The sequence below is a fragment of the Sturnira hondurensis genome, unplaced genomic scaffold, assembly GCF_014824575.4.
Source record: "Sturnira hondurensis isolate 20B ecotype Veracruz unplaced genomic scaffold, ASM1482457v3 Scaffold0020958, whole genome shotgun sequence".
NCBI classification, from domain to species: Eukaryota; Metazoa; Chordata; class Mammalia; order Chiroptera; family Phyllostomidae; genus Sturnira; species Sturnira hondurensis.
In genome coordinates this window covers 539106-557827 of record NW_028093589.1, presented here as the reverse complement: position 1 = coordinate 557827, position 18722 = coordinate 539106, and the positions used below count along the sequence as shown (strand labels likewise).

Sequence of the window (18722 nt, the reverse complement as noted above, 5' to 3'; positions counted from 1 at the left end):
TCTTGTTCAAGTACAGTTTTCTATCTTATATTCCCAGCCCTGCCACCCCCAGTGGTCCCCACCTCTCTCCCATTTCTGCCCCTCACCTTAGTTATTGTCCATGTGTCCTTTATACTTGTTCATGTGAGTCCTTCCCCTTTTCCACTGTAATTCTCTCCTCTCTCCCCTCTGGTCTCTTTCAGCCTGTTCTATATTTCAGTGTCTTTGGTCATATTTGGCTTGCTTGTTTGTTTTGTTGTTTAGATTCCTGTTAATGGTGATATCATATGGTATTTGTCTTTCACCACCTGGCTTATTTTGCTCAGCATAATGCTTTCCAGTTCCATCCATGATGTTGCAAAAGGTAGGAGCTCCTTCTTCCTTTCTACAGCATAGAATTCCATTGTGTAAATGTACCATAGATTTTTGATCCAGTCATTGACTGATGGGCATCTACGTTGCTTCCAACTCTTGGCTATCGTAAATTGTGCTGCTATGAACATCGGGGTGCATAGATTCTTTTGGATTGGTGCCTCAGAGTTCTTAGGATATAATCCTAATGGTGGAATTGCTGGGTCAAAGGGCACATTCATTTTTTGTTTTCTTAGATAATTCCATACTGTATTCCATAGGGGTTGTACAAGTCTGCAATCTCACCAACAGTGCACTATGATCCTCTTTCCCCACAACCTCTCCAGGACTTGTTGTTTGTTTCTTTGTTTATGATAGCCATTCTGACTGGTGTAAAGTGGTACCTCACTGTGGTTTTAATCTGCATCCTTCTGATAGCTAGCGATATCGAGCATCTTTTCATGTGTCTCTGGATCCACTGTATGTCCCCCTTGGAGAAATGTCTGTTCAAGTCCTTTGCCCATTTTTTAATTGGGTTGCTTGTCTTCTTTGAGTGGAGTCGAGTGAGTTCTTTGTATATTTTGGAGATTAAACCTTTGTCTGAGATATCATTGGCAAATATGCTTTCCCAAGCTATTGCTTCTCTTTTTACCTTGATACTGTTTTCCTTAGCCATGCAGAAGCTTTTAATTTTGATGAGATCGCTTTCGTTTATTCTTTCCTTTATGTCCCTTGCTCTAGGGGACATATCAGTAAAAATATTGCGTGGAATATCTGAGATTTTCCTGCCAAAGCTCTCCTCTAGGGCTTTAATGGTTTCACGGCTTATATTTTAGTCTTTTACCCACCTTGAATTAATTTTGGTGTATGGTGTAAGTTGGTGCTTGAGTTTCATTTTTTTGCATGTAGCTGTCCAGTTCTCCCAACACCATTTGTTGAAGAGGCTATCTTTACTCCATTTTATGTTATTACCGGCTTTGTCAAATATTAATTGATTGTAGAGAGTTGGGTTTATTTCTGGGCTCTCTGTTCTATTCCATTGGTCTATGCGCCTGTTTTTATGCCAGTACCAGGCTGTTTTGATTACACTGGCCTTGTAATACAGTTTGATATGAGGTATTGTAATCCCTCCTACTTTGTTCTTCTTTCTCAAAATTGCAGCCGCTATTCAGGGTCTTTTATGGTTCCATATAAATTTTTGAAGTGTTTGTTCTATGTCTGTGAAATATGCCATTGGTACTTTAATAGGAATTGCAATAAATCTGTAAATTGCTTTGGGTAGTATGGACATTTTGATGATGTTAATTCTTCCAATCCATGAACACGATATATGTTTCCATTTGTCTGTGTCTTCCTTGATTTCTTTCTTCAGTGTTGTGTAGTTTTCTGCATACAGGTCTTTTACCTCCTTGGTTAGGTTTATTCCCAGATATTTTATTTTTGTTTTTGCTATATCAAATGGGATTTTTTCTTGATTTCTGCTTCTGCTGTTTCATTCTTGGTATACAAAAATGCCTATGATTTCTGAATATTGACTTTGTATCCCACTGTTTTGCCAAATTCATTTATTAGTTCGAGCAGTTTTTTGGTAGAGGCTATAGGATATTCCATGTACACTATCAGGTCATCTGCAAACAATGACAGTTTTCTTTCCTCCTTTCTGATTTGGATGCCTTTTCTATCCTTTTCTTCTCTCATCGCTGTGGCTAGAACTTCCAATACTATATTGAATAGGAGTAGTGACAGTGGACAACCTTGTCTTGTTCCTGATCTTAGTGGAAAAGCTTTTAGTTTTTGCCCATCGAGTATGATGTTGGCTGTAGGTCTTTCATATATGGCCTTTATTATATTGAGGAATGCTCCCTCTATTCCCATTTTTCTGAGTACCTTTATCATAAATGGGTGTTGTACCTTATCAAAAGCTTTTTCCAAAACTATTGATGTGATCATGTGGTTTTTGTCCTTGCTTTTGTTTATGTGGTGTATTACATTTACTGATTTATGAATATTGAACCATCCTTGCATCCCTGGGATGAATCCCACTTGGTCGTGCTGTATGATCTTTTTGATGTATTGTTGGATGCGATTTGCCAATAGTGTCTATGTTCATCAGAGATATTGGCCTGAAGTTTTCTTTCGTTGTTGTGTCTCCATCTGGCTTTGGAATTAGGATGATGCTGGCTTCATAAAAAGAGTTGGGGAGTTTTCCTTCCTTTTGGGTTTTTTGGAACAGTCTGTGAAGAATAGGTGTTAGCTCTTCCTTAAAGGCTTTGTAGAATTCTCCTGTGAAACCATCAGATCCAGGGCTTTTGTGTGATGGGAGTTTTTTGATTACTTCTTCAATTTCATCTGCTGTTATTGGCCTGTTCAGGTTTTCTGTTTTTTTTTTTTTCATTGAGTTTTGGAAGATCATATTTTTCTAGAAAGTTGTCCATTTCACCTAGGTTTTCAAATTTCTTGGCATACAGTTCTTTGTAGTAATTTCTTACAATCTCTTCTATTTCTGTGGTATCAGTTGTAATCTCTCCTCTTTCATTTCTGATTGTATTTATTTGGGTCCTTTCTCTTCTTTTCTTGGTGACCCTACTTAAAGGTTTGTGTATTTTGTTTATCTTTTCAAAAAACCAACTCCTATATTCATTGATCCCTAGAATTGTGCTTTTAATTATGCTATGTCATTTAATTCTGCTCTGATCTTGCTTATTTCCTTCCTTCAATTTGCTCTGGGCTGTCTTTGTGGTTGCTCCTCGAGTTCTTACAGGCGTTGGGTTAGGATGTTTGTTGGAAATGTTTCTATGTTCTTTAGGTGAGCCTGTATTGCTATGAACTTCCCTCTCAGGACTGCCTTCACTGTGTGCCATAAATTTTGGGTTGTTGCGAGTCCAGTTTCATTTGTTTCCAGAAACTTTTTGATTTCTTCCCTAATTTCATTCTTTACCTATTCGTTGTTAATAGCATACCATTCAGTCTCCATGCTTTTGGGTGTTTTGGGTTTTTTCCTTTGGGGTTAGTTTCCAATTTCAGTCCCTTGTGATCAGAGAAGATGCTTGGTATGATTTCTATTTTCCTGAAGTCGTTGAGACATGTTATGTGGCCTATCTTTGAAAATGTTCCATGTGCACTTAAAAAGTATGTGTATTTAGCTTCTTTGGGATGAAGAGCTCTATATATATATATCAATTAGGTCCATTTCTTCTAGAGTGTTGTTTAATGCTGCTATATCTTTTTTGATATTTTGTTTGGAAGATCTGTCCATTTTTTACAGTTGGGTGTTAAAATCCCCTACTATAATTGTGTTGCTGTCAATATCTTTCTTGAGGTCCTCTAGGATTTTCTTTATATATTTGGGTGCTCCTGTGTTGGGTGCATATATATTTACGATGTTAATGTCTTCTTGGTGGATTCTTCCCTTGAGTATTATGAAGTGACCTTGTGGGTCTCTCTTTATAGCCCTTTTTTTGAAGTCTATTTTGTCTGATATGAGAATTGCTACCCTGGCTTTTTTTCTTGTCCATTTGCTTGGAAAATTTGTTTCCATCCTTTCACTTTCAGTCTGTGGTGGTCTTTTGACCTGAGGGGAGTCTCTTGTAGGCAGCATATGTGTGGATCATGCTTTCTTAACCATTCAGCTGTTCTATGTCTTTTAATTGTTGCATTTAATCCATTTATGTTTAAGGTTATTATTGAAAGGTACTTATTCATTGCCATTTATGTACCTGTGTTCCTCTCTGTCTCTCTCTTTTCCTTCCTTTCCTTAAAGAAGCCCTTTTAGTAATTCTTGTAGAGCTGGTTTAGTGGAGGCATATTCTTTTAGACTTCTTTTGCCTTGGAAGCTCTTTATGTGGCCTTCTATCTTGATTGAGAGCCTTGCTGGATAAAGTAGCCTTGGATGTAAGCCTCTATTTTTCATTACTTGGAATATTTCCTGCCATTCTCTTCTTGCTTGGAATGTTTCTGTTGAGAAGTCAGTAACCAAGCTTATTGGGACCCCCTTGTATGTTACTTCCTTTTTCTTCCTTGCTGCCTTTAGGATTCTCTCTTTGTCTTGGAGTTTTGCCATTTTAATGATGATGTGTCTTGCAGTAGGCCTCTTTGGGTTCCACCTGCCTTGGACTCTCTGTGATTCCTGGATTTGTGTGGCTTTCTCTCTCCTCAACTTAGGAAACTTTTCCATTATTACTCTTTCAAGTAGGTTTTCTATCCCTTGTTCTTCTTCTTCTCCTTCTGGTATTCCTATTATTTGGATATTATTACGTTTCATATTGTCTTGCATTTCTCTTAGACTCTCCTCATTTTTTCTGATTCTCTTTTCCATTACCTGGTCCATCTGGGAGATTCTTTCCACCCTGTCTTTGAGCTCGCTTATGTGGTCTTCCGCGTCATCAGTCCTACTATTCACACCTTCTACTGTGTTCTTCAGTTCAGAGATTGTACTCTTCATTTCCTCTTGGCCTTTGCTGATGGTTTCTATTTCTTTTTTCATGTTGGTATAGTTTGCGGAGAGTTCATTGTAGCTCCCATATAGTTTCTGGTAGCTCATTGTAAGCTCTTTGAATTTCCTGATAACCAGGGCTTTGAATTCAATATCTGATAGTTGATTTGCCCCTAGTTCATCTAACATTCTTTCTGAGACTTCCTCCTTTTCTTTCATTTGGGGATTGTTTCTTTTTCTTCCCATTGTTTGTGATGCTCTTCTTGTTGGCCTCAGCTTCTTAAGTTGATCTGTTCTGGTACCCTGAGTTTATGGTGTGAACTTCTGTGGTAGGATACCTGTGAAATTCAGTGGTGCAGTCTCCTGTAGATATCTTGGAGTTCTCTCCTTCCACTACTCCTCTGGTTGGTTTCCAACTGGTCAAACCTTTTCTTCTGGTCTCACTAGCTTCAGCAGCCTGAGGGGTTATTAGTGTGGCCTTCCTCGCTTCTCGGTGAACTCAACCTGTCTCGCCAGTGCCCTCCCAAGATCCAGACTGGCGCCAGTCTCCAGCGCCCCAGAGAGGGCAGATTTTTCCCCAGGATTCACAGTCCTGGCCTGGCATGAGGGCGTGAGCACTAAGCCAGGCTTTCCTGGTCTTGCAGGCTTGTGTGCGGACATTTCCCAGTGCTGTGGCAGAAAGCACAGGGCAACTCACAATTCTCCCAAGCTGGCAACCATGGCCTGACTCCCAGCATTTTTCAGTCTGTGCCTAGCTGGGTAGGGAGGGAGCTGATGACTGGCTCTCTTCTAGGGCCTTTGCTGGCAGCCCAAGGCTCCCTGAGACTGTGGCAGAGCCAGCTCCATCCCTGGAAGAGGGCCAGTCACCAGCTCCATCCCTACTCAGCTGGCGCAGACAGGGAAACACAAGGGGTCAGGCTATTGCTGTTAGTTTGGGTGAATTGTGAGTTGCCCTGTGTGTTCAGCCACAACACAGGGAAAGGTCCGCACCCAAGCCTCCGAGAAAAGGAAAGCCTGGCTGGGAGCGCATGACCTCACGCCAGGCTGGGAGCGCATGACCTCACACCAGGCCAGGGCTGAGAAGCCTGGGAGAAAATCCGCTCTCAGTAGTGCGTGGGAGAGTGGCGCCAGTCTGGATCTTGGGGGGGCACTGGCGAGACCAGTTGAGCGTACCGATGCCCGAGAAAAGCCACACTAACAGCCCCTCAGGCTGCTGCAGCTAGTGAGACCAGAAGAAAAGGTTTGACCAGTTGGAAACCAACCAGAGGAGTAGTGGAAGGAGAGAACTCCAAGATATCTACAGGAGACTGCACCACTGAATTTCACAGGTATCCTACCACAGAAGTTCACACCATAAACTCAGGGTACCAGAACAGATCAACTTAAGAAGCTGAGGCCAACAAGAAGAGCATCACAAACAATGGGAAGAAAAAGAAACAATCCCCAAATGAAAGAAAAGGAGGAAGTCTCAGAAAGAATGTTAGATGAACTAGGGGCAAATCAACTATCAGATATTGAATTCAAAGCCCTGGTTATCAGGAAATTCAAAGAGCTTACAATGAGCTACCAGAAACTATATGGGAGCTACAATGAACTCTCCGCAAACTATACCAACATGAAAAAAGAAATAGAAACCATCAGCAAAGGCCAAGAGGAAATGAAGAGTACAATCTCTGAACTGAAGAACACAGTAGAAGGTGTGAATAGTAGGACTGATGACGCGGAAGACCACATAAGCGAGCTCAAAGACAGGGTGGAAAGAATCTCCCAGATGGACCAGGTAATGGAAAAGAGAATCAGAAAAAATGAGGAGAGTCTAAGAGAAATGCAAGACAATATGAAACGTAATAATATCCAAATAATAGGAATACCAGAAGGAGAAGAAGAAGAACAAGGGATAGAAAACCTACTTGAAAGAGTAATAATGGAAAAGTTTCCTAAGTTGAGGAGAGAGAAAGCCACACAAATCCAGGAATCACAGAGAGTCCAAGGCAGGTGGAACCCAAAGAGGCCTACTGCAAGACACATCATCATTAAAATGGCAAAACTCCAAGACAAAGAGAGAATCCTAAAGGCAGCAAGGAAGAAAAAGGAAGTAACATACAAGGGGGTCCCAATAAGCTTGGTTACTGACTTCTCAACAGAAACATTCCAAGCAAGAAGAGAATGGCAGGAAATATTCCAAGTAATGAAAAATAGAGGCTTACATCCAAGGCTACTTTATCCAGCAAGGCTCTCAATCAAGATAGAAGGCCACATAAAGAGCTTCCAAGGCAAAAGAAGTCTAAAAGAATATGCCTCCACTAAACCAGCTCTACAAGAATTACTAAAAGGGCTTCTTTAAGGAAAGGAAGGAAAAGAGAGAGACAGAGAGGAACACAGGTACATAAATGGCAATGAATAAGTACCTTTCAATAATAACCTTAAACATAAATGGATTAAATGCAACAATTAAAAGACATAGAACAGCTGAATGGTTAAGAAAGCATGATCCACACATATGCTGCCTACAAGAGACTCCCCTCAGGTCAAAAGACCACCACAGACTGAAAGTGAAAGGATGGAAACAAATTTTCCAAGCAAATGGACAAGAAAAAAAGCCAGGGTAGCAATTCTCATATCAGACAAAATAGACTTCAAAAAAAGGGCTATAAAGAGAGACCCACAAGGTCACTTCATAATACTCAAGGGAAGAATCCACCAAGAAGACATTAACATCGTAAATATATATGCACCCAACACAGGAGCACCCAAATATATAAAGAAAATCCTAGAGGACCTCAAGAAAGATATTGACAGCAACACAATTATAGTAGGGGATTTTAACACCCAACTGTAAAAAATGGACAGATCTTCCAAACAAAATATCAAAAAAGATATAGCAGCATTAAACAACACTCTAGAAGAAATGGACCTAATTGATATATATATATAGAGCTCTTCATCCCAAAGAAGCTAAATACACATACTTTTTAAGTGCACATGGAACATTTTCAAAGATAGGCCACATAACATGTCTCAACGACTTCAGGAAAATAGAAATCATACCAAGCATCTTCTCTGATCACAAGGGACTGAAATTGGAAACTAACCCCAAAGGAAAAAACCCAAAACACCCAAAAGCATGGAGACTGAATGGTATGCTATTAACAACGAATAGGTAAAGAATGAAATTAGGGAAGAAATCAAAAAGTTTCTGGAAACAAATGAAACTGGACTCGCAACAACCCAAAATTTATGGCACACAGTGAAGGCAGTCCTGAGAGGGAAGTTCATAGCAATACAGGCTCACCTAAAGAACATAGAAACATTTCCAACAAACATCCTAACCCAACGCCTGTAAGAACTCGAGGAGCAACCACAAAGACAGCCCAGAGCAAATTGAAGGAAGGAAATAAGCAAGATCAGAGCAGAATTAAATGACATAGCATAATTAAAAGCACAATTCTAGGGATCAATGAATATAGGAGTTGGTTTTTTGAAAAGATAAACAAAATACACAAACCTTTAAGTAGGGTCACCAAGAAAAGAAGAGAAAGGACCCAAATAAATACAATCAGAAATGAAAGAGGAGAGATTACAACTGATACCACAGAAATAGAAGAGATTGTAAGAAATTACTACAAAGAACTGTATGCCAAGAAATTTGAAAACCTAGGTGAAATGGACAACTTTCTAGAAAAATATGATCTTCCAAAACTCAATGAAAAAAAAAAAAACAGAAAACCTGAACAGGCCAATAACAGCAGATGAAATTGAAGAAGTAATCAAAAAACTCCCATCACACAAAAGCCCTGGATCTGATGGTTTCACAGGAGAATTCTACAAAGCCTTTAAGGAAGAGCTAACACCTATTCTTCACAGACTGTTCCAAAAAACCCAAAAGGAAGGAAAACTCCCCAACTCTTTTTATGAAGCCAGCATCATCCTAATTCCAAAGCCAGATGGAGACACAACAACGAAAGAAAACTTCAGGCCAATATCTCTGATGAACATAGACACTATTGGCAAATCGCATCCAACAATACATCAAAAAGATCATACAGCACGACCAAGTGGGATTCATCCCAGGGATGCAAGGATGGTTCAATATTCATAAATCAGTAAATGTAATACACCACATAAACAAAAGCAAGGACAAAAACCACATGATCACATCAATAGTTTCGGAAAAAGCTTTTGATAAGGTACAACACCCATTTATGATAAAGGTACTCAGAAAAATGGGAATAGAGGGAGCATTCCTCAATATAATAAAGGCCATATATGAAAGACCTACAGCCAACATCATACTCGATGGGCAAAAACTAAAAGCTTTTCCACTAAGATCAGGAACAAGACAAGGTTGTCCACTGTCACTACTCCTATTCAATATAGTATTGGAAGTTCTAGCCACAGCGATGAGAGAAGAAAAGGATAGAAAAGGCATCCAAATCAGAAAGGAGGAAAGAAAACTGTCATTGTTTGCAGATGACCTGATAGTGTACATGGAATATCCTATAGCCTCTACCAAAAAACTGCTCGAACTAATAAATGAATTTGGCAAAACAGTGGGATACAAAGTCAATATCCAGAAATCAAAGGCATTTTTGTATACCAACAATGAAACAGCAGAAGCAGGAATCAAGAAAAAAATCCCATTCGATATAGCAAAAAGAAAAATAAAATATCTGGGAATAAACCTAACCAAGGAGGTAAAAGCCCTGTATGCAGAAAACTACACACCACTGAAGAAAGAAATCAAGGAAGACACAAACAAATGGAAACATATACCATGCTCATGGGTTGGAGGAATTAACATCATCAAAATGTCCATACTACCCAAAGCAACTTATAGATTCAATGCAATACCTATTAAAGTTCTAATGGCATATTTCACAGACATAGAACAAACACTTCAAAAATTTATATGGAACCATAAAAGACCCCGAATAGTAGCTGCAAGTTTGAGAAAGAAGAACAAAGTAGGAGGGACTTCAATACCTGATGTCAAACTGTATTACAAGGCCAGTGTAATCAAAACAGCCTGGTACTGGCATAAAAACAGGCACATGGATCAATGGAATAGAACAGAGAGCCCAGAAATAAACCCAAATCTCTACAGTCAATTAATATTCGACAAAGGGGGCAATAACATAAAATGGAGTAAAGTTAGCCTCTTCAACAAATGGTGTTGGGAGAACTGGACAGCTAAATGCAAAAAAATGAAACTCAAGCACCAACTTACACCATACACCAAAATTAATTCAAGGTGGATAAAAGACTAAAGTATAAGCCGCGAATCCATTAAAGCCCTAGAGGAGTACATTGGCTGGGAAATCTCAGATATTCCACGCAGCAACATGTTTACTGATATGTCCCCTAGAGCAAGGGACATTAAGGAAAGAATAAACAAATGGGATCTCATCAAAGTTAAAAACTTCTGCATGGCTAAGGAAAACAGTATCAAGGTTAAAAGTGAACCAACTATTTGGGAAACATATTTGCCAATGATATCTCAGACAAAGGTTTAATCTCCAAAATATACAAAGAACTCACTCGACTCCACTCAAAGAAGACGAGCAACCCAATTAAAAAATGGGCAAAGGACTTGAACAGACACTTCTCCAAGGAGAACATAGAGAGGAGCCAGAGACACATGAAACGATGCTCGATATCACTAGCTATCAGAGAGATGCAAATTAAAACCACAATGTGATACCACTTTACACCAGTCAGAATGGCTACCGTAAACAAAGAAACAAACAACAAGTGCTGGAAAGGTTGAGGGGAAAAGGGTTCTAGTTCACTGTTGGTGTGATTGCAGACTGGTACAACCACTATGGAAAACAGTAGGGAACTTTCTAAGAAAACTAAAAATGAACGTGCCTTTTGACCCAGCAATTCCACTGCTAGGCGTATATCCTAAGAACCCTGAAACACCAATCCAAAAGAACCTATGCACCCTGATGTTCATAGCAGCACAATTCACGATAGCAAAGAGTTGGAAGCAACGTAGATACCCATCAGTAAATGACTGGATCAAAAATCTATGGTACATTTACACAATGGAATTCTATGCTGTAGAAAGGAAGAAGGAACTCCTACCTTTTGCAACATCATGGATGGAACTAGAGAACATTATGTTGAGTGAAATAAGCCAGGTGGTGAAAGACAAATACCATATGATATCACCGTTAACAGGAATCTTAACAAGAAAACAAACAAGCAAGCAAAATATGACCAATAACACTCAAATACGGAGCAGGCCGACAGGGTCCAGAGAGGAGAGCGGAGAGAATCATAGGGGAAAAGGGGAGGGACTCACATGAATAAGTATAAAGGACGCATGGACAATAATTCAGGTGGGGGGAGGAAATGGGAGGGAGGTGGGGAGCACTGGGGTGGGGAGCAGGGCAGGGAATATAAAACAGAAAACTGTACTTGAATAAGAATTAAATTTAAAAAATTTAAAAATTTTAAAAAAAACTAAAATAAAAGATGAGGAACAAGATAAGGATATCTGCTTTTACTACTTTTATTCAACATAGTATTGGAAGTTCTAGAGACAGCGATCAGACAAGAAAACGAAATAAAAAGCATCCGGATTGGAAAGGAGGAAGTAAAACTGTCACTTTTTGCAGATGACATGATAGTGTACATAGAAAACACTATAGGATACAGCAAAAAACTACTTGACCTAATAAGTGAATTTGGCAAAGCAGCAGGATACAAAGTCAATATTCAGAAATCAAAGGCATTTTTGTACACCAACAACAAAATATAAGAAACAGAAATAAGAAAAAAATCCCATTTGATACAGCAAGAAGAAAAATAATGTGCCTAAGAATAAACCTAATCAAGGAGGTAGACGACCTGTACTCAGAAAAGTATATAACACTGAAGAAAGAAATTAAGGAAGACACAAATGAATGGAAGCATATACTGTGTTCATATAGTAGAGGAACTATCATTATCAAAATGTCCATATTACCCAAAGTGATGTGTAGATTCAATGCAATCCCCATTAAGGTACCAGTGATGTATTTCACAGATACAGAACAAACATTTCAAAAATTTATGTGGAACAATAAACAAACCTGAATAGCCTCAGCAATTTTGAGAAAGAAGAACAAAGCAGGATGGATCATAACACCTTGTATCCAACTATACTACAAGGCTGCTCTAATTAAAATAGCCTGGTACTGGCATAAGAACACACACATAGATCAGTGGAAGAGAATAGAGAGCCCAGAAATAAACCAATGTCTCTACGGTGAATTAATATTCAACAAAGGGGGCAGGAGCATTAAGTGGAGTAAAAATAACCTCTTCAACAAATGGTGTTGGGAGAACTGGACAGCTACATGCATAATATTGAAACTCAACCACCAACTTACACTATACACAAAAATAAACTCAAGATGGATAAAAGACTTAAATATAAGTCGTGACACCTTAAAAGTCCTAGAGGAAAGCATAGGCAGGAGAATTTCAGATATTCCACATAGCAATATTTTCATCTGTATGTCCCCTAGAGCAAAGACTATAAAGGAAAGAATAAACAAATGGGACTATATCAAATTAAAAATCTTCTGCACAGCTAAAGGGAACATCAGCACAATGAAAAGGGAACCAATTGTATAGGAAAATATATTTGCCAATGATACCTCAAACAATGGTTTGCTTTCCAAAATATATAAAGAACTCATGTGACTCTACACCAGGAAGACAAACAATCCCATTGAAAAATGGCCAAAGGACCTGAACACACACTTCTCCAAGGAGGACATACAGAGGATTCAGAGACATATGAAAGGATGGCCAGCATCACTAGCCATCAGAGAGATGCAAGTTAAAACCACAATGAGATACCACTTCTCACAGCTCAGAATAGTCATCATTAACAAATCAACAAACAAGAAGTGCTGATGAGGTTGTGGAGAAAAGGGAACCCTAGTGCATTGTTGGTGGGAATGCAGACTGGCACATCCACTATGGAAAACAGTATGGAATTTCCTCAAAAAACTGAAAATGGAACTGCCTTTTGACCCAGCAATTCCATTGCTGGGATTATATCCTAAGAATCCTGAAATACCAATTCAAAGAACCCATGCACCCTTATCTTCATAGCAGTGTTGTTTATAATATCCAAGTTCTGCAAACAGCCTACATGTGCCCATATGTAAATGAGTGGATCAAAATGCTGTGGTACATTTACACAATGGAATGGTACACAGCAGAGAGAAAGAAGCTCCTACATTTTGTGACAGCATGAATGGAAGTGGAGAGTATACTGATAAGTGAATTAAGCCAGGCAGTGAGAGATAAATAGCATATGATCTCACCTATAAGTGGAACCTAATCAACAAAACAAACAAGCGAGTAAAATAGAATCAGATACATGGAAATAAATAACAAACTAACAGTAATCAGAGGGGAGGAGGGAGGGTAATAATGGGGAAAGGAGAAGGGTCAAGTCAAGAACCATGTATAAAGGACCCATGGACAGAGACACTGGGTGGGGAGGATTGGATGTGGGAGGTGGGCTGTGAGTAGGGCAGGGGAAAGTAATGGGGGAAAAATGGGGACAACTATAGTTGAACAATAAAAGAAACTTAAAATTAAAAAAGACAAAGTATTTTACATGTGTTGTCATAAAAAGTAGCATGCTATTATTTCCATTTGCTTTCTTTACTTTTCCTCCTCTTCTTCATTTTTCATATTTTAACATTTTTGAAATTGATCTCTGTCTAACAATTCATGCCTTATCTTGGTTGTGTTGGTGGTCATTTTCTTTTTTTTATTGCCACACAAAAAAGTGTGTGTCAAAATTAATAGTATATTACACTCAATGATATTCAAAATATATTTTCTATGGGTACATAAGGGGACAAAAAAGAAAACTCATAATAAGGAGACTCATAATAACTCATAAAAACTCATAATACCAGTCGGGGGGAACAACTCTGGTTGTGAAGGTTTATAATTTTTGTGTGCATATTCCAATAATTTAAATGGAATAGATACTTATATTTTATGTGTAAATACAAATTTTACATAGAATACATGCAACTCACTAATTTTAGAGTCAACAATGTATAAGGGAATAAAAAATATGAACAATTTAAAAGCAATATGTGAAAAGAAACTCACACTACAGGAATACTGAATGGCCAAAAAACAAGAAAATAAGTTGAAAGTCACTAATGATCAGAAAAATGTAATGAGCTGCCATTCCTCACTATTTTGGCACACACCAGAAAGATGATATATATCCAGAGTTGTCTAGAATATGGAGAAGATGAAATACCTATAATGTTGAGTATACCATAATTTGGTACAGCCAATTAATGTAGCAATTTGGCACTATTTATGAACTTTGAAGAGTTTATACATACAACTCGGTATTTCTTCTTTCAGTGTATATACTGTAAAAATTCTGGGACAAGTACAGGGACATATTATTGCAGCATTATTTTTAAAAATGAAATTTGAAATGAATGTAAATTATATCAAAAGTAGAAAGGACATTTAATAATATTGTTCAATGGATGACAAAATATCATATCTTCAGGAGTTTGAAGGTGGCAAGAAATGGCAGAAATACAACACAGATAATTTTTTAAATATTCAGTAATAAAAATAAGATCCAGAAAAAAGAACATACCTGTAATAAAACTAAGTTTTAAATAAAGCTTAGGCAAATTAGATTGAGGGACATCAGAGTTCTATTTCAGGTTTGTTTACAATGTAATCATTAAGAAAAAACATTTTCTTGAATATCCTAAGAATAGACTTACATAGTACAAAAAGGTTTTAGAAAATATTGTTTAACTAAATGCACTCTTGGTTATAACATGTAGAGATATCATACTCTTACAGCGGGGTCATAATGACTCAGTGCATGCGCCAGAAATGTCTGGTATAGGCAATTAAAAAAGAATTATTATTTTTTCCTAAGAGTATGGGGTAATTATCACTCAGAATGTACATTTTAAAAATAAATGAGAGAGAAAATGTATAGTATTCATCTCTGTGTGTATATGATTATTAGAATACACAAAAACGAACAATGAATATTAACATTAGAGAAAGAGAAGGGAATAAGATCAGGGCTTGAGGATAATAGAAAATTAAATTTTATTGGTAATAATTTATTTCTACTTTTAAATACTTCAATAAAAACAGGTAAAATTAATTTTACTGGAGAATATTACATCTAATATTGCAATAGACACTGTGTTTTCAAAGTATCATAACAATGATTTTACAAATAATTTTTCACAAATGATTTTTCAAAATGATCCCAGATTTCTGAGAGATTAGAAAAAAGGCAGATGAAATAATGAGTGCTAATATTTTGTTGTTGAGTTCTGGCGAATGAGAAGTGGATTATTTTCTTCAAGTGAATTTTCTGAATTTTACAGTGTCCACATTGTGCATGTAGTTCTTTTTATCAATCAGTGGGAAAAAATGGAAAAATATATATTCAAGAAATAAAGCCTGGGAATGACCAGAGAGTACAAATTTCCTAGGGATTGGGTCAAGATGGCAGACTAAGCACTAGTGCATTTTTCTTATTCTACCACAAATCCTTTGAAATGGCAAGGAAAGACAGGTTTCTGCTATAAAGAATAACTCCAGAAAAGCACCGGGTAAAGGAAAGGGCGAATTCCTAGATGGAAAACAGATGGGGCAGGGGCACTGATGTGGGGGTTGGGTGGAGTGGGGGTGGGGAGCCTGGGGGCCCTGAACTGGAGAAAGGGAGGCTGGCTGGCTGGGTGTGGGGGTTGTTGTGCTCTGGATTTTGGAAAGGAAGGAGTGGGTCCAGGAGGGGACCAGCGCTTGCCCAACCCGGTTTAGAGGTGGGTGTGAGAGTTGGGGGAGGGGGACGCACGTTGTTCGGCAGGAAGAGGAGGCCTCTCTCCTGGCAGGAAGCTGCGCTACGGAAGGAGGGAGGAGACTGCTGCAGCAGTAGCGCCCGGTGGGATCCTGATGTGGCAGAGAGGTGTCTGCAGCCGTCCGGGAAGAAGAGGGCCCGTCAGCACAGTGCCGGAGACACAACCACCATCCTCTTGGCGTGCCTGGCCGCCTCCTAGACACGCTCCTCGTCTACGGATTCTCTCCAGGCAGTTTCAGCAAGCTCCCGGCTCGGCATCTGCTGATCCTCTTTCCACACAGGCTTACAGCACTGGCAGGAACAACGTGTGTGATTTGGGCACGTGAGGCCCGCGATCGCTGGACGCGGGAAGGTGGGCACTGGACTAGAAAACGGGAGGATGGGGGTTAGTTTGTGTCAGGCAGGACAGTTGGGGTAACTTCTGGGGTGGGACATGAGAGATACTTGAGAAGAGTGACTTGGCCACTTGGGGTGAGAGTGAGGAGCCAAAAAGCACCTGGATGGTGTTCAAAGGTGGCCAGAAATGGAAATAGGTCTCTTGTGGGCTCACAGAGGGAAAATGGGGATGAACAGTAAGATGAAGGAGAGAGGGGTTGAACTCCAAGCAGAAGGCATTAGGATGGGAAGCAAGAGGGATGAAGAGCAGGCTGCGATGGGCAAGGGACATGTGGAATACACTAGTGGAAATGGGAGAGATGGAGTGAGATCTAAGAAATGATGAATACTTGTGTTTGGTGTGGGGACTCTAAGATAGCAACAGAAGATCAGGCAGTATGGAAAGGACCCTGATCTCTACTGCTGGGGCCTCAATCAAAACAATCACCACCTCTCTAAAACTCCATCACAGTCAAAGGAGCCTGGAGGGAGGGCACTGCAGGCAAGCATCCATAATATCTTGATAACCAGCATTCCTGTTAGACATATCTAAGTAATTTGAGTGGCAGTGTACCTGGTGCCCAGGGATTTTGCCATAGAGAAAAAAAAATTTCATGCTGTAATACACTAAATGTTTCTCCCTAGCCTCTTTCCTCCACCTGCAGATATGAAGACTCCCCACAAAAAGGAAGCTGCAGGGCAAGAAATCAGAGAAGCTGTCAGTCGCCACACCGGATCTGCAAATAGGAGGAAGAAAAAATCCTCTCAAAAGAAGCAGAGGGGCAGACCTTCATCCCAACCCCGCAGAAACATCGTGGGCTGCAGAATTTCACATGGATGGAAGGAAGGCGATGAGCCCATCACCCAGTGGAAAGGAACCGTTCTGGATCAGGTGCCTATAAATCCTTCTCTTTATCTGGTGAAATATGATGGAATTGACTGTGTTTATGGACTGGAACTTCACAAAGATGAAAGGATTTTAAAGCTTAAAATCCTTCCAGATAAGGTGCCATTTTCTCGAGTCAGAGATTTGCACCTTGCAAATACCATAATTGGTAAAGCTGTGGAACATATTTTTGAGGGTGAGCATGGTTCAAAGGATGAATGGAGAGGGATGGTCCTAGCCCAAGCACCAATCATGAAAGCCTGGTTTTATATCACCTATGAGAAAGATCCTGTCTTGTACATGTACCAGCTTCTAGATGATTACAAAGAAGGAGACCTCCGTATCATGCCAGAGTCCAGTGAGTCTCCTCCAGCAGAGAGGGAACCAGGAGGAGTTGTAGATGGCCTGATAGGTAAACATGTGGAATATACCAAAGAAGATGGCTCCAAACGGATCGGCATGGTCATTCACCAAGTGGAAGCCAAACCCTCTGTGTATTTCATCAAGTTTGATGATGACTTCCATATCTATGTCTATGATTTGGTGAAAAAGTCCTAACTGTTAGGGTACAATTGGCCACATTTTTGGAGGCAAATGTGTGGTTTGGAGGCACACAAAAAATGTAATTTTTTAATGTATAGAAAGCTTTAGAGTCCCTACTAACCAACATCATTGCCAGCATAATTGTTGATTTGTTCTGAAAAATATAAATGTATGTTGACATGACATGTATGGAAGGACTTTATCATGTTGAATAGATATGATCATGTTTGGTGGATGGGGTATGAAAGGAAGGGACAGCTGTAAATTCAGGCTGTGAACAAAGTTCAGCAAGTATCATAATCAGTCATCTAAAAATGGAATAGGGCTTAGCTGGCCTGGTCTTGGGAGGAGGGAGGAGAAGGAACTAGAGATGGGCTGTGGGGGGAGGGGAAAGAGGAAGTGACTGCTCAGGAAGAGGTGGGGAGGGGCCAGAAATGGAGGTCTCCTTGGGTGAGGAATGTCTTAGGAGGGGGAGGCATCCAACTGGAAGGAGGTAAAGAACAAAGGCGGGAGAGGGCGATCTTGGGGTTTAGAGGAAAACAGTAAACTGAGTGGAGTGGGGCCCACAGAGAAGCTCAGAAGTCCAGAGCAAGCGGGGGTGGGGGGGAGACGATGTTGTCAGGGATCTGGGGAGAGGCTAAAGGATACTCAAAGAGAGGGTCTATGCATGTGTGGGGGCCAAAGCTGCAGGGACACTGAGGAGGGAGGAATTCTAAGAAGAAAGACTGACCCCAGGGAGTGAGAATGCAGGTGTGGGCAGGGGGCTCCATGAGAGATGGGAATGTGCAGGGGAAAGGGGGACTTCTGACAGTGTGCATGATGCTGTCCCTGCCTCTGTGCACAAAAGATGTGACTGCTGTCAAAGAAACCAGATGGATTGACAGGGATGACTCAAATGCTAAGCAGCAGCCAAGTTTATACCCAAAACTTTTATTCCAGGGAACTCATGCCACACAACGCAAAGCAGAACCCCCAACCCTCAGCCTAAACACACGTTCTGACTGCGCACTTAAGCATGTGGCTGTGGGTGGCCTCACAGTTCCCAGAGGACCCAGGGGCAGTAAATGTTGGACCCGAAGGTCTTGGTTCCTTTACCCCATGCTGTGCAAACAATTCCTGCGAACCTTGTTGAGCTCAGGTTTAGCAGTCCCTTCACTGTTCTTCCTCCCGCTGGACTGTACCCTGCCTTCCTATGGAGGAAGGGCATCAGAGGATGGAGGCTGCTGCTTCTCTCCAGGGAATGGGCCATGAAAGTCCATGCTGCTTTTAGTAGT

General features: G+C 40.1%; 1 protein-coding gene across 2 annotated transcripts; it reads left to right on the top strand.

The window, feature by feature from the left end:
• Positions 1 to 15706: 15706 nt before the first annotated feature.
• Positions 15707 to 17793, top strand: LOC118976553 (spindlin-2-like). Of its 2 annotated transcripts, none has more exons than XM_037031077.1 (2): positions 15707 to 15996; positions 16685 to 17793. In XM_037031077.1, the coding sequence occupies exon 2, from the start codon at positions 16687 to 16689 to the stop codon at positions 17461 to 17463; it is 777 nt and encodes a 258-aa protein (XP_036886972.1). In that variant the 5' UTR covers positions 15707 to 15996; positions 16685 to 16686; the 3' UTR covers positions 17464 to 17793. The 2 variants fall into 2 exon arrangements, with proteins under 2 accessions (XP_036886972.1, XP_036886971.1); XM_037031076.1 differs by having other exon boundaries at positions 16665 to 17793.
• Positions 17794 to 18722: the final 929 nt, after the last annotated feature.